Source organism: Anabrus simplex, chromosome 1 (genome assembly GCF_040414725.1).
Source record: "Anabrus simplex isolate iqAnaSimp1 chromosome 1, ASM4041472v1, whole genome shotgun sequence".
Lineage (NCBI taxonomy): Eukaryota > Metazoa > Arthropoda > Insecta > Orthoptera > Tettigoniidae > Anabrus > Anabrus simplex.
Genome location: NC_090265.1, coordinates 935,718,735 through 935,740,204, shown reverse-complemented (window position 1 = coordinate 935,740,204; position 21,470 = coordinate 935,718,735). Strand labels below are relative to the sequence as shown.

General features: G+C 39.4%; 1 protein-coding gene across 1 annotated transcript; it reads right to left on the bottom strand.

Annotated features, from left to right (window-relative positions):
- Positions 1-11,379: 11,379 nt before the first annotated feature.
- LOC137501088 (uncharacterized) lies at positions 11,380-12,821 on the bottom strand. Its single transcript, XM_068228021.1, has 2 exons — positions 12,253-12,821; positions 11,380-11,897 (listed from the first exon to the last, which is right to left on the bottom strand). Exons 1-2 carry the CDS (start codon positions 12,465-12,467, stop codon positions 11,651-11,653), a joined length of 462 nt encoding a protein of 153 aa, XP_068084122.1. The 5' UTR covers positions 12,468-12,821; the 3' UTR covers positions 11,380-11,650.
- Positions 12,822-21,470: the final 8,649 nt, after the last annotated feature.

Genomic DNA, 21,470 nt, shown 5'->3' with positions numbered 1-21,470 from the left:
TTCCTTTTAATCGAAAACGGAAGAATGAATATATTTGTTTTCGGATCTTAACTCCCTGGTGATGATAACAGGATACGTGGTTCTATTGTGATGGCATCAAAATACGTGGTTCTATGGTAATAGCATTAGGATAGGTGGTTCTGTGGTAATGGCATCGGAATACGTGGTTCTATGGTGATGGCATCAGAATACGTAATTCTATAGTGTTGGCATCAGAATACGTGGTTCTCTGGTGATGGCATCAGGATACGTCGTTCTGTGGTGATGCAATCAGGATACGTGGTTCTATGGAGATGACATGAGGATACGTGGCTCCATGCTTATGGCATCAGTATAAGTGATTCCATGGCGGTGGCAACTGGATACGTAGTTCAATGGTGATGGCATCAGCATACGTGTTTCCAAGATAAATGAAGGCATGACTAACGGATATACAAGTACGAATCATCCCGGAGAGCTGCCAGTTTGTTATGAGGATGCTATGAGGCAAATCAAAATAAAACCAAACCTTAACAACAAGATTAATAACGATATTTGAAAACTAAACCTCTCATTTTACTCACTCCAGTGGAATACCGTACAATCCCTGCGTATGCTGCTTATGTCCTTCAAGCTAGCCTGCAGTACTGGCGATTCCCGATTCAATATATAGATTAGACTAGATTCGATTAGTGCAGTATCCTGCTGTGAACTTCCATACCGTGATACCTGATCGAGTATGTTTTTGTTTATCTTTCGTCATTTGTAAAATCTATTCAAGTTCGTTGCCAATCAAAGGCATTCAAAATAAAGTAAACTCGCACGCAGTGCTATATAATTTTTTATCCTCAAACTGAAGCGGTGTCAGTTCTATATGGTTTGTACTTGGTTACTGCGGAAAGGAGAGAGGGTGATTGGGCGCCATGAATCACTCACAATGTGCGTTGCAGTTCTCGAATTAAGTGGTACAGCTTCCACCTTTAAGTGGATTATTTTATATAGGCCTATTCAAAGTAAGGGTATCAAACTCCAACCCTGAAAAATATACGCCAAAAACAGAAACATTTTTCTCGGAAATTGTTATAGTTACATAGAAAATTCATACACACTTTTTCCTGGCAAATCGAATTTTAATTACAATTGCTCTGATCCAATGTTTAATAGGACTAAACATTCAGGCAGCTTTCAGTTCAGTTTTAAGGGTCCCAGACGTACCATTTTCACTGACTAACTTGAAATTTTCTTTAACTACTTAGCCCGATTAAGAGGTAGTGTGAAAGTAAAACAAAGAAAATAATATTTTTCTGGAATAGTGTTATAATTACGAAAGAAATGCTTAGAAATTTTCTAGAGAATACTTAAAGTACTAAGTACCCTCGCTGACTCCATTATTTAATTGGAATTATCGCTTGCACTTTTAAGGGTTCCAGACGTACATTTTCATGTGATTTGCTTCATATTTTATTTCGCTGCATTGCCTCCTTAAGATACACTGTAATAATAAGTAGCCTATTTATTACCTAAATGTTCCAGTCGTTTGCTTGCCAAATTTGACCACGGTCCGTCAAGTCGCTTTTACGTGAAAGAAACCAAGACAGAGACTAAGTGTAAGGCATGAACCAAAGCAAAGTAAAATATTTTTCCTCGAAGACAATTAGAGATACTGAGAAGTAACATGTGAATTGTTTTTGGGCAATCTAATTTCTGGTACACCTGATGCGCTCCATTATTCAATAGGTCAAACCGTTTAGGCAGCGTATTTAATTTTAAGGGTACCAAGTGTACGTTTTCTTCTGAATTGCTTCACATTTTCTTTCGCTACATAGGTCACTTTAAAGATAGTGTGTTAGTAGGTAGCCTATATGTTAACCAAAGATATCAGCTATAAATTAGCCAAATTTTAGCTCCATCAGTCAAGTAGCTTTTACTTGAAAAATCACAGACGGGAAAACATTTAAACTTTGAGGTTTTATTATTAATTATTGCTACCATTTTGTCTTTAAATCACCGTTCTCGCAGAAAGCCTTTGATATTCCGGGATGGTACATAGCATATGTGCCCGAAATTATATTCTCGTCCAAACGGTGAAATATAATTATTTCAAAATCGATCCGGTAGTTTCTGAGATTACCCGTTACATATAAACATATATTACTATAGATGTATGTGTCGTGTCAGGAGCACGAAATCGGCTACATATAAAAGACGAGTGTTAAAATGAAGCAAATTTTTCACCACATGTATCCCATTAAGGATACTGAACAGCCACATACGATGGCCTGCAGTTACTATAGTGTCAGGTAGTCAGCATGATAGCTTCCTCAGTATTAATGGTTGGCTTTCTTTGATGGGGTCCATTTCTCTTGTGCCAAGCACTTTTTCAATAGAATTCTCGAGGCTTAGAGAACACCTTTCGATTTTTGAGTCCATGATTGATTTTTTTTGCCTGCCATTTAAACCCAGGGCTTCTCAAACGATGATGACAATGTACCCTTACACCACTGGGATGACTGTTAATAGTTTTCTTTTTGCCTATTCAGTTGAGCCGCTACGGACTGCGTGATAATAACAAAATTCATTTCAATCTCTAGATCTTATTCTTCTTCGGACTTTGATATTCTCCCAGTATTTATTGCGCCCACCAGCTAGTGACTTTTTTGATCTTTGATCTTCAGAAAGAGGTTCTATCCGTCTTTTGGGTTTTCATTGCAGTATCCTTGATACTATTTTCCCATCCGTGTATATTGGTCGCTGTCATTAATTTTACGTTCTGGATAGTGATTTGTCTCAGACTTTGTTCACTTTCCTGGAGCCACCTCGGCCTTGTTGACATCCGTTTGACGAAAATCCGGGTTCTGTGTTAGACGATAGTCTGACATCCTGATAATGTGTCCGTAGAATAGCAGCCTTTTCTTCATAATCTATCTTGTGATTGGGTATGTTTTGTTGTATAGCTCTTTATTAGATTTCAATCTTATCGCATATCGACCATTCATCTTCCGGGATCCTTTTTAAATTATAAACATTTTATTCTAGTAAAATATGTGGTCTTACCTTTCATGAAGCTATTGAAGAAATAAAATTGTACCTGTAAAATATTTTGCATTTCAATGCCAATTTACTTTATTTGTCAAAATCTTACATGTCTCCCCACAGGCTCTGGCAATGGATATATTACCGAAGTGGACGGACAGCTCAGGAAGCTTGTGGATGGTTTCTCAATGAAATAATTCTCCTTGACCGAGCAAGTTGGCCGTGCGGTTAGCGGCGCGCAGCTGTGAGCTTGCATTCGGGAGATAGTGGGTTCTAACCCCACTGACGGCAGCCCTGAAGTTCTTTTCATGGTTTCTCATTTTAACACCAGGAAAATGCTGGGGCTGTAACTTAATTAAGACAACGGCCGCTTCCTTCCCACTGCTAGAGATTTTCTATTGTGCCCTACTGCACTATAAAGTTCCGTCCAGGCGAAGGCCGGTCTCGAACCCAGAGTACAGTAGTGAACGAACTCTCACAGATGTGAGCTGGTGCACATAGTCTTACCTGAACACTGTCCTCTTCAATCAGCCGGGAGAGCGCTCTTCTCAGGGATAACATGGGTATAACGGGGCAACATAAAGATAAAACACTAGGACATGTGCCTACTCAGGTAAGAATTCGACTAAATAAAAAAAAATTAAAATAAAATATCTAACAGAAAACACCGCTGCATTCAAAGTTTAACAAATAGGGATTTATTACATAAAATTGAATTATTTACAAATAAAAGATCATTTCAATATGAGATGGGAAAATGACGCTGAGCCGATGACTATCAGTTCACTGCCTTCACGAAAACCCGTGAGCTGCAACAAGCATGTTACAATGGTGTAAGTAACGAAGTTTTGAAAGATGGATATCTGCTTAATTACACAAAAACAATGATTCCCCATAAAAATTTACAATGCCTCGCGCCGTCGAACCCCGGTGCCAACAAAATCACCACAAAATTTACAATGACCTGACTTGGTCACGAACCCTAGTCCTATGACAGGTAAGGTGTCCAAGATACCTATGCAAACAATATGACAGAATCCAATCAACACATACAAGGGTGTCATTATAAAACGGGCCAGTGTTAAAATATTACGTAAAACAAATAGGACATAAAACAAATCTCTCTCTGCTTTCAAAACAAGAAGGTCGTTTCTTCCCCTCCTAGCATACTTGAAATACTGCAGACGACCAACACACCAGCCTGTGACGTCAAGCTCAATGACCTCCATTCTCACCCCTCCACTTGCGGCAGTCCCCTAAAGTCTTGCCTTTCAAAAGAACACTTCACGTAGTCAGCTGCTAAAGCCCTCATTTAAATATACCTGGGCTATCTGCCCTCGTCTCAATACCTTCCGCAATCTCGCTCATCTTACTAATGCCTCTCATGGGCTAAATCCTGGTGCTACAAAACACTAATCATTAAGCGATCGTCACATTGCCATACTAGGCATTTCCAAAATATATTCAATAAACTCTCAATGGTTGGGCTCTCTCATACCAACTGCAAATTTTACTTCTGCCTCTTATGGGCTCAAATCTCTTAAATATTTGGACTCGCTCACTCTATCAGTGAATCTGGGTGAATTCCTGGTCACGACTTGGTCACGATTTGGTCATAACTATACACTTCTACGTCTGCAGAAACAAATGCCTGAATGTGATCGAATAAAAGTACCTATCTGTAGACTAACCTCCTATGCCCAAATGAGTTCAATCAGACCCTTACAAAAACACGTACTTTAAAATAACGCAATTACAATGAACCATAACTTCGCTAACAAGGACTTTACAAATAACATCTACCTTAAAGTACGGGGTTCGAGTTTGAGGCCTAGCTCTATATTACAAGGGAACTTCTCCTATTACCACAAATCAGTTGACTGACGGCCCCCATATTCCTATCTAAATTTAAATGACATGCTTGAAACAGAATTGGAAAGCTCTGACCTTAATTTAGAGAACATAGTGGAGCGGCCATCCCTGTGGACCACTGGATCTACCACATTCTGATAGACTGCAGAGCTGTCATCAGAGACTGTTGACCACTTGGAGACATTCTTGCTTGTGTGGCGTCTTCGTACAGCTCCCTCTGTAGTCGGAAGGTGTCCTCTTCGATGTTGTGCTGGTCAGGTGCTCCCAACGTTCCTGGATCGATGCCCGTTGTTGTGTTGGCTTCAGCTCCTGGTTGTGGCTTCTTTGCAATGATGCTGTCAAACACTCGTTCTGACTTGATGCTGGGGTAACTGAAAATAAATTCATATATTACAGACTGTCCAAACTCGATGCCTGTCTTCACTGTTAGCGTGTCTCACACGTCACACTGACCAAGTCTCGTTCAGAGTTTTAACCTGGTACACAATAGTTTCTTCACTACTCTCAGTCACTGTTCTATCACCCTATCACATGGACAACATATAGTTTTAGAATTCCTAACCTGAGCCAATAATAATTCTAGCATTTCGTCCGCAATCCCTTGACCTCACAGAAATATGGAGCTACTAGTTCATTAGTCTCTTATAAGCAGTACCTCATCTCCCCATAGCATAATCTCACAGGTAAAATCTTCAATTCCTCTGAATATTCAAGTTGATTACTTACATCTTTGCAGAAATAGCAGTACAGGTAGTCGGTGTAGCTTGAAGACAAAGCGTTGTTCTCAGCACCAACACGCAGTATGACGATTCGTTCCCGCAGCCTCTCGGTCCAAGAATGACTCTGATATGCCCTGGCGGCCTTAATTTATAATTCCGGGTAGCGTCATCAAGCCGCTTGGCTGCGTGTAATCTTAGCGTGCCCGGGAAAATTTCCCGCATTAATTATATCATGAGCTCAAATTAGCGAATGCATTAATTAATGCAGCCCTAATGCCTATCAAAATAAAGCGGAAATAATACAGGTTGCAATTCTTGTCTCAAATCCAATGCAACTCTTCTGTAACCAAAGATATTAATTTATTTCATTCTTCCCTCCTAGAATAAGTTTAGCCGGGAACTGGAAAGCGTCCCCAATCTCCATCAAGAGGCTTGGCTTGGGACATAACTTCTTTTAATGAGTTCTGGAGATTTCTCATAATGACGCTCGCGCTCACTTCACATAAGAACGCTTCTTCTGGACCCCTTTATGACATATACTGTAAGACATCGGCTTCGTGGGTGGCCTAGTATGATTCCAATATCCAATCCTCAAATTAATACAATTGCTCCAATGAACAGAATGGTTCATAGCCCCCCGTGAACGACAAAATAAAATTTTGTCAAGAATTTTATTTTCCCAAAATCCAAGATCATTTTCTCATTGCAATCATATCTGCTGTCAATATTCAAAACTTCAGGGCATGGGACTATCTTCAGCTACAGACATGATAGCCTCCCTATCCTTCCTAACTTGGTAATAGGCATCCAGCAGAGCTAGAAATCTCCGGTGGTTACTCTCGCAGTCTTGACACTCCGTTTCTTTGCGCTGCTCAGATAGCTGTTTCTGGTCGCCTGGAGAAATCATATTCACTTCTTCTTCTTCTTCTTCTTCTTCACCATTGGGTACCTCTGGTTGTTCTTCTTCGCTGTCATTTTCATCTTCTTCCGGAATGATAACCTCCTCTCTGGCAATATTTTCGGTCTCTTCGTCCTCAGGTTCTTCTTCCTCTTCTTCGCATCCTTCTTCTTCTTCTTCTTCCAGATTATCTAATTGATATTGGCCGGGTTGGAAAAAGGGCTTAAGGTTTGTTGAGTTAAAGACCTTAGTCACTGTAGCATCCAAGCTTTGTACCTTGTATGAGTTATTTTCATAACTATGACTTATTCTATACGGTCCAGTGTATAGTTCAGCGAACTTATGGTAGTATCTCTCTGTAGGGTTAGAGACAGTGGGTGTCTTAACTAACACCAACTCGAGCTAGTTGAGGATCCCTGCTAAATTCATCTTAAATTCTCCTCATTCGTCATGATGTTCAATTAATATAATCCACAAAATACATTTATATCTACTGGCTATCATAAGCTTTCTAGTTACAGTACTACTTATATACAGTGGTGTTTATCTAAATGGCTCTTCTATTTGTCCAGTTTACAGAAGTTCCCGGTATCACGTTCGTTTCGCAACTTTCTTCACACCCTGTCTCATTCATGCTGCCTTCTAGCTTGCAGAAGTTCATGGCACTACGTGTTTGTTTACTTCTGTAGTTAGAGAGGTTCCCTCTCTCTGTTCCGCTCTTTATTTTGTGGATTAAGAGATATTCCTTTCTCTCGGTTTTCCAGTCAATTTTCTTCCGCCTTATTTCACGACATGCGGAAAGCCACCTCTTCGCAACAGCACGTTTTCTCCTCAACTGTTCCACGTAGCTTCTTGGTTTAAGCTTTCGTCTCTCTTTCATATCTTCCCTTCTCCGCTTCTTCTTTCTCCTGATGGTTCCAATCTTCCACCTCCGGCGTATTCTTACTTGTCTTGCGAACCAACCAAACTGGTATCGGTACTTTTGGTTCTTCTTGCGTTTCTTGTATGACCTAGTTCTCTTTCCTTCATTTTGCTTCGAATGCTGGTTATACCATTGATCGTCTCCTTCATTTCCGGCTGCTATTTCTTGAAGATACTTTCCAATCGTTTCCCTTTGATTATTTTGTGCGTCCCCGGTCGGGTCTCCCATTTCTCGTCGTCCAGAAATCCCATTAACGTTGTTTGCTATTTTCCTTCTTATCTCATCTGCCTCGACCTTGGATACTGTTACACATTCCTGACTCTCTTCTTCTACCGCAGTATTTATGAGGTCTTTACCCTCAGACGTCGTCGCGTAGCACTTGATCTCGGCCCCTTCTGACAGGACTATGGCTATGTTGCCAGATTTCTGCACAATGTGATTCTTGAACTGCTCTTCTTCTCCTTCCTGTAGCCAAACCAAAGTTGCCATTTCCCCAGCTTCCTTGCTTCGGTCTGTCTCCACCTCCGTATTTTCCGTGTCATTCAATCCTTCTTCTGAGGCTACTGTAATATTCTCGTTTCCTGGTGTATCTTCCCTTTCTGCTTCTGTCTCCTGAACCATTGGACTGTTTGTATCAGATTGCTCCATTCGCATCACTTCATTTTCGGGCGGTTCAACCGGTGAATCAGACTGCTGAACTTCTTTGATAATTTCCTCCTCGGACACCTTATCGCTGACTTTACCTTCCTTATTCTCTTCCGTGGTTTGCTCTTTCCTCCCAACTCCTTCTCGAGTCCTCGCCTCCATACTGTCTTCGACTTTCTGCTCTACTTTTTCTAGCCTCTCTTGGGTATAATCTATGCGATCTATTGCTGCTACCAGTTCTTCTTTAACGGTTTTCAGTTCGGCCTGAGTCTCCTTATCTTTTTCTTCCATACGCTGTTCTATTCCCTCGATACTATTCTTTACTTCCAGGATTTGCTTCTCTACCGTTCTGTACGATTCTTCCATCTGTTGACTCAACTTCTCGGTCGTGGTAACACAGCACAGCCGTACATTTTCTATTTTGGTATCTAATTCTGCTATGGTCTCCCTAGTCGCTTCATTTTCAGAGGCCAATTGCTCCAAACGAATGCTAGTGTGCTCCCTTAGCTCAGTTATTTGGTTAGCTACCCGTGTTTCGGTGCGTACTACTTGTTCGGTCACCTTCTCTTCGCACTCCGCGATTTTCTCCGTAAGCTGCTCGGTTACGTGTACTTTAAGTTCTTTTATCTGATCCGAGTTCCTAATTTCTTGTTCTTTAAATTGAGCACTGACTTGGTCGTTCAAACGTTCACCCAGCGCCACAAACTGTACCTCGCTTTTGGCACACCGTCTAGTGAACGGCTCACTATTCCTAGTCTCTTGTCCTATAATAGCTCGTATATCCTCTCTCAACGCCACAAACTGTGCTTCTCTTTTGGCACCCTGTTCTTTTATCTGCTCGCTGAGTTGCCTCAGCACCTCTCCTATGTCTACCGACATTCCACTCACTTGTTATAAAGTCCGGCGGGAATAACCGCTCCGTATGTCCTCGATTAAATTTCAAATACTCTAAATTTCCTACACTTTCTAATTTATCAAAATGTTCCTACTGCTAAACTATCGAACTTCCAAAGCCTAAATTGGCTACCTCAATCTAATATCATGTCATTCAAACATAGGGTAACCGTCAGTACAACACTATGATACAAAACATATATACAACACAAACATAAAATTCTCCCATAAAATGTCATAAACCAGCAAAAACTACCACATGCACAAACCCAAGCTATCCGATTATACACCTGTAAAACACAACACCTTGCAGGTCAAATCCCCGCACGAATATCATCCATCACTTCAAGGAAACCACAAAATCAGCACATCCTCGCTAAACACCATCAACAGCAATATCCATAAACTAATGGTAAGATCAAAGACAGAACCTCACAAAATACCTCTCTGAACTGGCAGTCATTCAACCTCACAAGTTTAACAACATACTCCAAATATATCACCAAGCTAACAGTACAGATCACAGACCAAACTTGGTATACCTGCATAACACCTAATCGAATGCAGCTGTCATAACATATGTCTGAAATCAAGCCTTGCACGACCTTTATTTCCCGAAATATCAGGTCCTGCCTTTATAGACACACATTATGACCTATAGCCCTATTTTATGGGGAAAATCAGCAAAATACCACTTGGTTATGTGAGCTCGTTTACACAAATATCAAGCATCACCTGACGGCATAATAAAATAAGCTGTATGACCCTCCTTACTGCAATCTCGGGTCCTCAGTTAGCCACACCAAGTTCGCAATGTAGACAAAGGCGCTATGGTCCCTTTTACTGAAATATCGGGCCATTCGTTACTCGTCGTCATTAATACCATGGCGCTATGGTTAGCCCTTTTTTCAAAGTTATCGAGCCCCATCGTTGCTTGGCCATTTATACTATGGCGCTATGGCCCCCTTTACGGAATTTCGGCCACCACGTTGCTCGGCGCCAATTAAATTATGGCGCTCTGTTTACACTGTCTGGGTAGCCCTCATTACAGCAATATCGAGGCCCCACGATGGCTTGCGCCAATTAAACTATGTGCCCTACTGCACTATAAAGTTCCGTCCAGGCGAAGGCCGGTCTCGAACCCAGAGTACAGTAGTGAACGAACTCTCACAGATGTGAGCTGGTGCACATAGTCTTACCTGAACACTGTCCTCTTCAATCAGCCGGGAGAGCGCTCTTCTCAGGGATAACATGGGTATAACGGGGCAACATAAAGATAAAACACTAGGACATGTGCCTACTCAGGTAAGAATTCGACTAAATAAAAAAAAATTAAAATAAAATATCTAACAGAAAACACCGCTGCATTCAAAGTTTAACAAATAGGGATTTATTACATAAAATTGAATTATTTACAAATAAAAGATCATTTCAATATGAGATGGGAAAATGACGCTGAGCCGATGACTATCAGTTCACTGCCTTCACGAAAACCCGTGAGCTGCAACAAGCATGTTACAATGGTGTAAGTAACGAAGTTTTGAAAGATGGATATCTGCTTAATTACACAAAAACAATGATTCCCCATAAAAATTTACAATGCCTCGCGCCGTCGAACCCCGGTGCCAACAAAATCACCACAAAATTTACAATGACCTGACTTGGTCACGAACCCTAGTCCTATGACAGGTAAGGTGTCCAAGATACCTATGCAAACAATATGACAGAATCCAATCAACACATACAAGGGTGTCATTATAAAACGGGCCAGTGTTAAAATATTACGTAAAACAAATAGGACATAAAACAAATCTCTCTCTGCTTTCAAAACAAGAAGGTCGTTTCTTCCCCTCCTAGCATACTTGAAATACTGCAGACGACCAACACACCAGCCTGTGACGTCAAGCTCAATGACCTCCATTCTCACCCCTCCACTTGCGGCAGTCCCCTAAAGTCTTGCCTTTCAAAAGAACACTTCACGTAGTCAGCTGCTAAAGCCCTCATTTAAATATACCTGGGCTATCTGCCCTCGTCTCAATACCTTCCGCAATCTCGCTCATCTTACTAATGCCTCTCATGGGCTAAATCCTGGTGCTACAAAACACTAATCATTAAGCGATCGTCACATTGCCATACTAGGCATTTCCAAAATATATTCAATAAACTCTCAATGGTTGGGCTCTCTCATACCAACTGCAAATTTTACTTCTGCCTCTTATGGGCTCAAATCTCTTAAATATTTGGACTCGCTCACTCTATCAGTGAATCTGGGTGAATTCCTGGTCACGACTTGGTCACGATTTGGTCATAACTATACACTTCTACGTCTGCAGAAACAAATGCCTGAATGTGATCGAATAAAAGTACCTATCTGTAGACTAACCTCCTATGCCCAAATGAGTTCAATCAGACCCTTACAAAAACACGTACTTTAAAATAACGCAATTACAATGAACCATAACTTCGCTAACAAGGACTTTACAAATAACATCTACCTTAAAGTACGGGGTTCGAGTTTGAGGCCTAGCTCTATATTACAAGGGAACTTCTCCTATTACCACAAATCAGTTGACTGACGGCCCCCATATTCCTATCTAAATTTAAATGACATGCTTGAAACAGAATTGGAAAGCTCTGACCTTAATTTAGAGAACATAGCGGAGCGGCCATCCCTGTGGACCACTGGATCTACCACATTCTGATAGACTGCAGAGCTGTCATCAGAGACTGTTGACCACTTGGAGACATTCTTGCTTGTGTGGCGTCTTCGTACAGCTCCCTCTGTAGTCGGAAGGTGTCCTCTTCGATGTTGTGCTGGTCAGGTGCTCCCAACGTTCCTGGATCGATGCCCGTTGTTGTGTTGGCTTCAGCTCCTGGTTGTGGCTTCTTTGCAATGATGCTGTCAAACACTCGTTCTGACTTGATGCTGGGGTAACTGAAAATAAATTCATATATTACAGACTGTCCAAACTCGATGCCTGTCTTCACTGTTAGCGTGTCTCACACGTCACACTGACCAAGTCTCGTTCAGAGTTTTAACCTGGTACACAATAGTTTCTTCACTACTCTCAGTCACTGTTCTATCACCCTATCACATGGACAACATATAGTTTTAGAATTCCTAACCTGAGCCAATAATAATTCTAGCATTTCGTCCGCAATCCCTTGACCTCACAGAAATATGGAGCTACTAGTTCATTAGTCTCTTATAAGCAATACCTCATCTCCCCATAGCATAATCTCACAGGTAAAATCTTCAATTCCTCTGAATATTCAAGTTGATTACTTACATCTTTGCAGAAATAGCAGTACAGGTAGTCGGTGTAGCTTGAAGACAAAGCGTTGTTCTCAGCACCAACACGCAGTATGACGATTCGTTCCCGCAGCCTCTCGGTCCAAGAATGACTCTGATATGCCCTGGCGGCCTTAATTTATAATTCCGGGTAGCGTCATCAAGCCGCTTGGCTGCGTGTAATCTTAGCGTGCCCGGGAAAATTTCCCGCATTAATTATATCATGAGCTCAAATTAGCGAATGCATTAATTAATGCAGCCCTAATGCCTATCAAAATAAAGCGGAAATAATACAGGTTGCAATTCTTGTCTCAAATCCAATGCAACTCTTCTGTAACCAAAGATATTAATTTATTTCATTCTTCCCTCCTAGAATAAGTTTAGCCGGGAACTGGAAAGCGTCCCCAATCTCCATCAAGAGGCTTGGCTTGGGACATAACTTCTTTTAATGAGTTCTGGAGATTTCTCATAATGACGCTCGCGCTCACTTCACATAAGAACGCTTCTTCTGGACCCCTTTATGACATATACTGTAAGACATCGGCTTCGTGGGTGGCCTAGTATGATTCCAATATCCAATCCTCAAATTAATACAATTGCTCCAATGAACAGAATGGTTCACTATCCCATCGTCGCCATAAGACCTGTCTGTGTCGGTGCGACGTAAAGTAACCTAAAAAAGTAATAATCATGTTATTTGCTTTACGTCCCACTAATTACTTTTGCGGTTTTTGATACGTCGAGGTGCCTGAATTTTGTCCCACAGGAGTTCTCTTACGTGCCAGTAAATCTACCGACACAAGGCTGACGTATTTCAGCACCTTCAAATACCGCCGGACTGAGCCAGGATCTTTAGAAAAATACTTCCCCTTGAAATGAATATAAAGGAATGGGAATGTAAACTAGCATCTAGCTTCAGTGCGAAGAAGTGCAAGAATTATGTTCCGTAGTAGTCGGTTATCATGTTGGAAGTTGTCTCATTTATACCCACCGATCTTAACCGAGATCAACGTCACGAACTGGAGATAATCACTAACCGAATCCTTCAAAGAGGTCGGCAAGATTTCAATAGTTTTCCATGATGATACATTGTTGCATATTTTCCCGAGCAAGATTTCAATATTTTTCCATGATGATACATTGTTGCATATTTTCCCGAGCAAGATTTCAATATTTTTCCATGATGGTACATTGTTGCATATTTTCCCGAGCAAGATTTCAATATTTTTCCATGATGATACATTGTTGCATATTTTCCCGAAATGTAGGAATTATCTTAAAATTTGGACCTTTTAATTGAGTAGAAAGCTGATAATTTCGTAAACAATATTTCCTACTGACATTTCTTTTCCAACTTGATGAGTGGCATAGCTAGACTTCTGTCAAGGTTGATCTACCCAGTCGTAAAATGTTTACAGCCAGCTAAGTTACGCGCATTAACTAACAACGTATAAAGTACGACAAACTTCTACAAGACGCTGCTGTCGTTAAAATACAAAGTCATAACGGAAGAAATTGCGTTGTTCTATTAGCACGTGCGAGAATCTCTTTAGCAGGTGTGTTCCAGAGTGAAAGGTGTGTGATACATGTCTGGGGTTACTGATGATGGACAAAATCTTGTTAAGGGCATGATTTAACCCACGAATGAGATGCGAGTGTCAAAGATTTAAGTACGAAAATGTTAAGTAGTTAGAAGATGAAATATGTCTTCTAAGAATACTTCAGTTTAAATCACGTCTGGAAAAATTCGAAGCAAATCAAAGTCATATCCGTACAGTTCATGAAGGTCCTTGGAGGGGTGAAAGGTAAGGCTTCCACCATCCTTAACCTCGGCACATGATGGGGACAGTGGATAATTCTACGCCTGGCCGCCTTTGCCCCAGGAATTAAACTGGTACTGATCTTTGGTGTATACCGAGTGATTTTCCCCTCCGAAAATGGATATCTCATTTCTTAAAGTTTTCAACTTCCTGACGATATTCGAACCAACGTCCATTCGGGGGAATTAAGGCACGCCTTTACCACCTGGATCAGTCAGCCCTAGTTTGGAATAATTATTAGTCAAACATTCACACATCTGTCTCACAATAATACTGAAAGGAATAGGCCACTGTGCACAGAAGTAAGCTACACCATTCGTTCTCAAACAGTGATTCGTGAGCCCCCAGGAATGCCACCAAATTTTCCACGAGATCGCTATATATTGACGGACTTTGAAGTTATAATAATGAAAAGAAAAAGAATACAGCTAAATCGATGTCCAAAATCTGATATCTTCTGGACTTGTTCTATCTTCCCTTTTAAACTAATCCTGAGGGAGAATAATTTTAATAAAATGTATATCACAGAACATACTTCCACTTACACAAAATTACTTTCCTCGCGTAACTGCCAAGGCTATCAATGAGGACAAAAATTTCATGAACATGGCAAGGTAGGGTCTAATACTATGTAGTAAAATATGGTGATGTAGACTAATAATAATAATAACAGTAATAATAATAATAATAATAATAATAATAATAATAATAATAATAATAATAATAATTAGTAGTATTCTTATATTAGTATTATTCTACAAGTGACAAGAATTTGACAAATAAGTATTATCAGTAACCGCAATGTTCCTCTATGATATTATAAATTAAATTAAAATGTTCGTTTTTATTGATGCCTAAAATATATATTTGCAATCAAACTTTGTTTCATTGAAATTACAATATTTTTGTTATTTTATAAATCGCACAAAATAAACGAATACTTCGTTCAGACGTGCAATAACTGTCAGAAGCTCAAGACCATCATGTAAATTGAGACAAATTCTACTTACAAAAATGTAACATCTAATTTCTCATTTCTCAACAAGATATGATTAAAAATAAATAAATAAATAAATAAATAAATAAATAAATAAATAAATAAATAAATAAATAAATAAATAAATAAATAAATAAATAAATGAATAAATAAATAAATAAATAAATAATCTGATGATCACCTGTAGGAATCAGGACAATGGATACAGTCTTGGAGAGGAGTTGCAGTTCCCGGGAGACTTGCGCGAACCTTGTTTTATTAGGAAGCGTTTAAATCGTTTATAATGTTACTAACATAATTCATTCACACTTCCATGTTGTGTTATCTTACTATGAAACTACTGCAATCTTCTTGTTCACACTAACAATTTGACGAGTTTAACACACACTTTACCCCCAAAGTGCACAAAATGAACACGTTTGTTGTTGCCTTGCATTGTTTACAACCGAATCACCTTGAGAATACGTTCAGTGCTAAGGTAAAGAGTTATTTGTGCCATCTTCAGAATAACATTATGACTACCTATGAGGAAAGTTTGATAGTTTGCTCCGCAGCCTCATGGTTAATGTGAGAAAGACGAGGGATCGGAGCACGTTTTAGCTAAGTTTTTAAATAGAAAGAAAATCGTGTAAAATATTTAATTACTTTTTTATCCCAGAGAAGGCTCACCTGATTCTGTATCTGAAAAAAAGTTGTTGGAAATAGTTACAACGAATTACAACACAAAAGGCAAGACTTACCTACAAGTGGCAATATTTTTGAGGGGATTTCTAACATTTAGGTATTCACAACTTTCACAAAATCAAGCCAATCTCAATTAAATCCTACGGATTCTGTGAAAATAGAAATATTCACCGAGTTTCTCGGGCGGACGTTTACATTCTAGATGACATCGCATAAATTTGAATGTGGTCTTTCTATTTTGGCGGGTTCTCTACAATGCAGAAGAAATGACACCAAGTTTTAATCTCCTGAGTCTTGAATGGCCAAACGACGTAATCTATATAAATAAAATCGTATCGACCGTGTGTCTGTATATTAACTATTTTGGCGAAATTTTCATTCGGTTATCCGTTTCTGGTGTAATTATGAGAATTTGCATATTTTTTAGTTTTGGTGTCTGTCTTGTTCGTCTATTTGGCTGCGTTCTTATAACTTGAAAACTACTCTATATATTTCTACGAAACTTGATATTTAGAATCCACCTGTCCTTGGGTAGGTTTTAGAGGCAATATTGTTTCTAAATCCCTGAACTCGCTGGGGTTGTATATGAAACTAAAACAGTGATTGTGCACTCCCACAAAATATAGGCCTACACAACAAACCTTAACGGAAATCTACCTGATTAATGGAAATTCATTTCTAAAATTTTTCTCATGTGCATCATTTCTATACGAGGATTCACAAGGGAGATATCATTAACGGACCGGTTATCACTTCGAGTGGACTTAGCCTTAAAGTGGGTGCATGTAAATCATATTTCTTCTAACTGCAAAACTACTGGAAATATTTTAACCAAACTTCATATTTAGTATACCCCTGTCCAAAGGTAGCTTGTCAAGGTCCATAGCATTTCAAATACCCTGAGTAGACTGGGGGTTTATCGGAAACCGGAATAGTGATTTTACTCTCCCACAAAATACACCAGACCAACCTGGATGGGATTCAACCAACCTTGATAATAATGGCGTGTGGCCTCCGGAGAGACCATGTGCAGGTTTCAGATTTGACGTCCGTAGGTTACCCGGGCATAGTGATGAGGATAGAATGATGATGAAGACGGCACACACACCCAATCCCCATGCCAGGAGAGTTAACCAATTATGGTTAAAATTCCAGACCCTGCCGGGATTCGAACCCGGGACCACTGTGACCACAGGCCAGAACACTAACCATTTAGCCAAGGAGCAGGACGACCAACCTTGATGGAAATCAATTTATAAAACTTTTTCCTCCGGAAAATTTTTCGATAGGGTGATTAATAAGGGAGATATCATTGACGGACGGTTTTACAGGCTAAGTACAGTAGACATAGCCCAAAAGATGTTGTACGTGGAGAAGATTCCTTGCCTATATAAATAAAATCGTAACGACCGCATGTCTGTAAACTGACTATATCGGAGAAATTTTCATTCAGTTATCCGTTTCAGGTGTAATAATGACCATCTGCATAGTTTTTAGATTTGGTGTCTGTTTGTCTATTTGTCTAAGTTGTTGTAAATTGAAAACTACTGCATATATTTCTACCAAACTTCATATTCATAATCTATCTGTCCATGGATAGGTTTTAGGGTCAATATTGTTTCTAAATCCCTAAACTGACTGGGGGTTCATACGAAACCTGAACCTTGATTTTCCACTCCCAAAATATGTAAACAAAGAAACTTAACGAATATCTACCTGCCTAAATGGAAATCAATTTCTAAAACATTGTTCTCACGTACAATATTTCGATAAGGGAAATATCATTAACGGACCATTTTTCAGTCTAACTTCGAGCGGAATTTTTAACTTTGTTGTCGATATATCTGTCCATACGTTTGTTGAGTTCTTCTATCTAGGAAACTACTCTACATATTTCTAGGAAACATTTTACCTGTTGTTGGATAGGTATTAGGGTCAATATTATTTCTAAATCCCGGATTGGTTTGGGGATGTTTATTAAGTCAAAACAGTTATTTTACCCATCCACAAAATACACAAGACCAAGATTAATGGAAAACTACCAGTCTTAATGAAAATAACTTTCTAAAAATGTTTTTCTCGTGTGCATATTTTCAGTAGGAGGATTATAAGGGAGTTATCATTAATGGACTGTTTTAGAGTCTGTCACGACAATTCAAGTTGGGTTAAATGGTTTAACTAAAGAGCCATTTTACTCTTTTCGACAGAACAAATAATAAGAGAGGTTATCGTCAACGATTGGTTTCATGAAACTTCAGCCACAGTACCACTCCCGGTTTCAGATGAACAACAATATTTAACCGAGAAATAGGGAGAATTACGCACAACTTCGGACCAGGAACTGTTTCGTTCGATAAACTCTGTGATTTACCCCATTCGGTCTCCACCTTACTCAGCTTTATCATATTTCACGTTACTGCCACGTGCTTTCGTAGCAGAATATCAGTTTAAAATGCCGTTTGAATACCGGCATGTAACTTTGCATAAATTCATGAAGGAATCTTGAAATGGATTAAATATTCTATTGCGAAGAACGGGTACATATACTATTTATATAGTGATAATTATTTTCGTCTTGTGATTAGTACTTTGACGGGGCATTGACCCAGATGTTAGGCCCCTTTAAATAACAAGCATCATCAGTACTTTCACAACTAGGACTAATAGGCCTGATATCGTTTTACTTCATGACGTGTGAAACGAGACATTGGTTATTGTAGAAAATTTAACATTTTGTTAAAACTGTGATTCCTCGGAATTAAACCATACTATTCTAATGTTACCGACAGTTTTGGATTAACTACACCGTTCCTCTATTGATGAAATGGTACTCTCGTTTATAAAAATAATGGTTCACTATATGCCATTTAAAAGTTCAAAGGAGTTTCAAAAGGGGTATTCAACCTATTCTAAAAATATGAGACTGTCTGAGAAGGAAACTATGCGTTAGAATAAAGAATACAGGTAACTTCAATGTCCAAAACTGATTTCTTCTAGACTTGTACTGCCTTCTCCTTTAAAATAAGAATAAGGGAAAAAGTGATTAAAGAACTCTTGTAGTCCATAACATACTTCCACCCACTACAATTATTTTTCGCGTGCAACTCTGAAAAATGGTACTCTCGATTGAAAATGCTTTTGAAGTAGAGAGAATGAATACTAGAGACATAGGTAAGTGATATAAACACTAGGAAAATATAAATAAAGTGGAAATAACTTATATTCCTTCAAACCATGATGAACAAAAATGGCAACAATAAAACCAAACAACTGACAGGCAGACAATTAGCGCTAAAATATGAAGATTTTTTGGAAAGTAGTAGTATTTATAAGTGAACTACACTTAACGAATGCATTATAAAAATATGAGCATTCCCATTTAGTGCTGAGAAAGCAGAGAGAGAGAGATTCGTTTAATTTTTCTGTGTAGTTTCGCACACAAAAACCCAAAGGAACACTGTGTTTTTATTAATTGTTGTCATATAAGTATCTCTGCTATTAGCTGATAAATATATTATGCCCTCAATAAATGCTCTGAAGATCTATAGGTGGAAAAAAAGTGTCGGTTATCCTACGTAAAAAAAAAGGTACTTGAACTCCATAGTTTCAGCGTTAGTGCCGTCCTCTTCCTTGCTATAGTAGTTACATTTGCTTTACGTCACGCCGAGGCAGATACGTCTTACGTCGACGATGGGATAACAAAGGGCTAGTAATGACAAGGAAGCGACCTTGGACTTATAATTTAGGTACATCCCCAGCGTATGCCTGGTGTGAAAATAGGAAACCACGGAAAACCATCTTCAGGGCTGCCGACAGTGGGGTTCTAACCCACTATCTCCAAATCCAAGCTCACAGCTACGTGACCCAAATCACACGACCACTTGATCGGTGCAATAGTAGTAAACCTGCTGACTATACATCTATAACGCTTCGCTGAAAGAACAGTAATAGTTACTCCAATTACTCTGTTAAACTACTGTCTGACTGTCGATGCAGTCCTCATGAGATACACATATCCTACTACCAGCCATTCGTACAGTCACTAGACAGGCAAATAAGGTAACCATTGCTTTACTAATTGATTGTTAAGGGATATGAAATGGCTCACAGACTCAACCACATACCTACTGCTTGTGAATTTTAAGCTTTATCATCATCATCATCATCACCATCATCATCATCATCATCATCATTTTACAGCTCCAGTTTCCAGGGTACTGTTGACGAGCCCCTTTCTTTCTGTTTCATTGAGATACGTTCTGTTGATAACGACGTCCTCTAGTGTCCTTCTCCGATATGCAATGTCCATCTTTACGATGTCCATCAACTCCTGTGGATTCTTGGTCTTTCCATCATTCGTTTCTCTGTCACATGTCTCTCGAAGTTAACATAAGCTGTCCTTGTTGGCTCCATCCCCATTACATGCCCAAACCACCTCAGTCTGGACATGCTGACCGGATATAATAATGATGTCTGAATCCCAGCTTTCTTTCTAACCACGTTATTCCTTAACTTGTCCACTAACCTTTCATATAACGTTCAAATTTAAAGGAAGAAATTCATGATATTCTAGGACGGTTTAGAATGTAATCTGCCCGTGTGTTCATCTAACTCTAAGTTATCAGATTGGTGGAATTGAAATTTTTTTTAAAGAATCCAAGGTTCCAATGTTTCAATAATCTTTCCGAATAATTTTATGTACCTATAAACGGTAACAGGAAAGCCAATCCATATATTCAGTGGTCATGAATGCCCCTGGAGGAATAAAAGGTAAATGAACCCACTGGCCATAATCTGGGCTGTATGAGGGATGGAGTGTCTTGCTCTATTCTCGGCCACGGCAGTACTTCAATAAATCTGGAGATAATTTGTGGTATGTCCTGAATGTACCCTAGACCATACACTTCTCTCTGAGACGAAGTGTCGTTCCAATAATGTTCCACTTCTTGGTGGGAAACTACAATCTACATAATTCTGGGTAAACCAAGCACACATTTATAATCCTGCCATTTGAGACGTTACATGAAAGTACTTCACTAAAGCTCCTGGCACAAATAATGTTATAGCCCTGATATGAAAACAAAACAACGCAATAAAGCAGAAAAGAAATCAATATTATGTGCAGTTGAAATCCGACTGACTTCCTCGTCCTCCGTCCTTTTGCTGGCCTTTTCTCAGATATTTGTGGTTGGCACTATCTGGATTAAGCTCACTTTTACAACCGGAGGCCTTTCCTGACGCCAACCCTATATGGTTGAAAATCATGGCCCAGGTGGTAATCGAATCCAGGATCCTCTAAACTGAAGTCCACTATGAAGACTATTCAGCCAGCGAACCAGACTGGACATGCTCTCCGCTAATTTCATAAAACTTCTCTGTGCAAAGCTTCAATACAAATAAAAAACAATCAAATTTAAGAAATTATTACATGCTCATTAAAATAGTGATGTTGGAATATCGTACGTACTGTGTTAGACTGGGTGATTCGTCAGTTTCCCTAGCAAGCACCTTAACGCTTTCCTTTGCATGGAAATAGTAAGACTCAGAATACCAAAATAGATCCTTATGAGTAAACACGTAATGTATTCAATGCATAAGATTTTAAAAAGGAGAGAATCTATGGGTGTTATCAGGAATTTACAGGTAGAGCAGCAGCGAAAGTAGGAATGAGTGACTGTCGTTCTACAGCTAGGTTTTCGGTGGCACAGGGGTTAG

What these genes read in the sequence shown, in the direction of transcription:
- LOC137501088 (XM_068228021.1), bottom strand. Translation starts at nt 12,467, where the DNA reads ATGCGGGAAATTTTCCCGGGCACGCTAAGATTACACGCAGCCAAGCGG. An exon ending in ACTGCTATTTCTGCAAAGAT is followed by an intron (nt 11,898 to 12,252) that starts GTAAGTAATCAA and finishes ATTTATTTTCAG; the next exon opens with TTACCCCAGCATCAAGTCAG.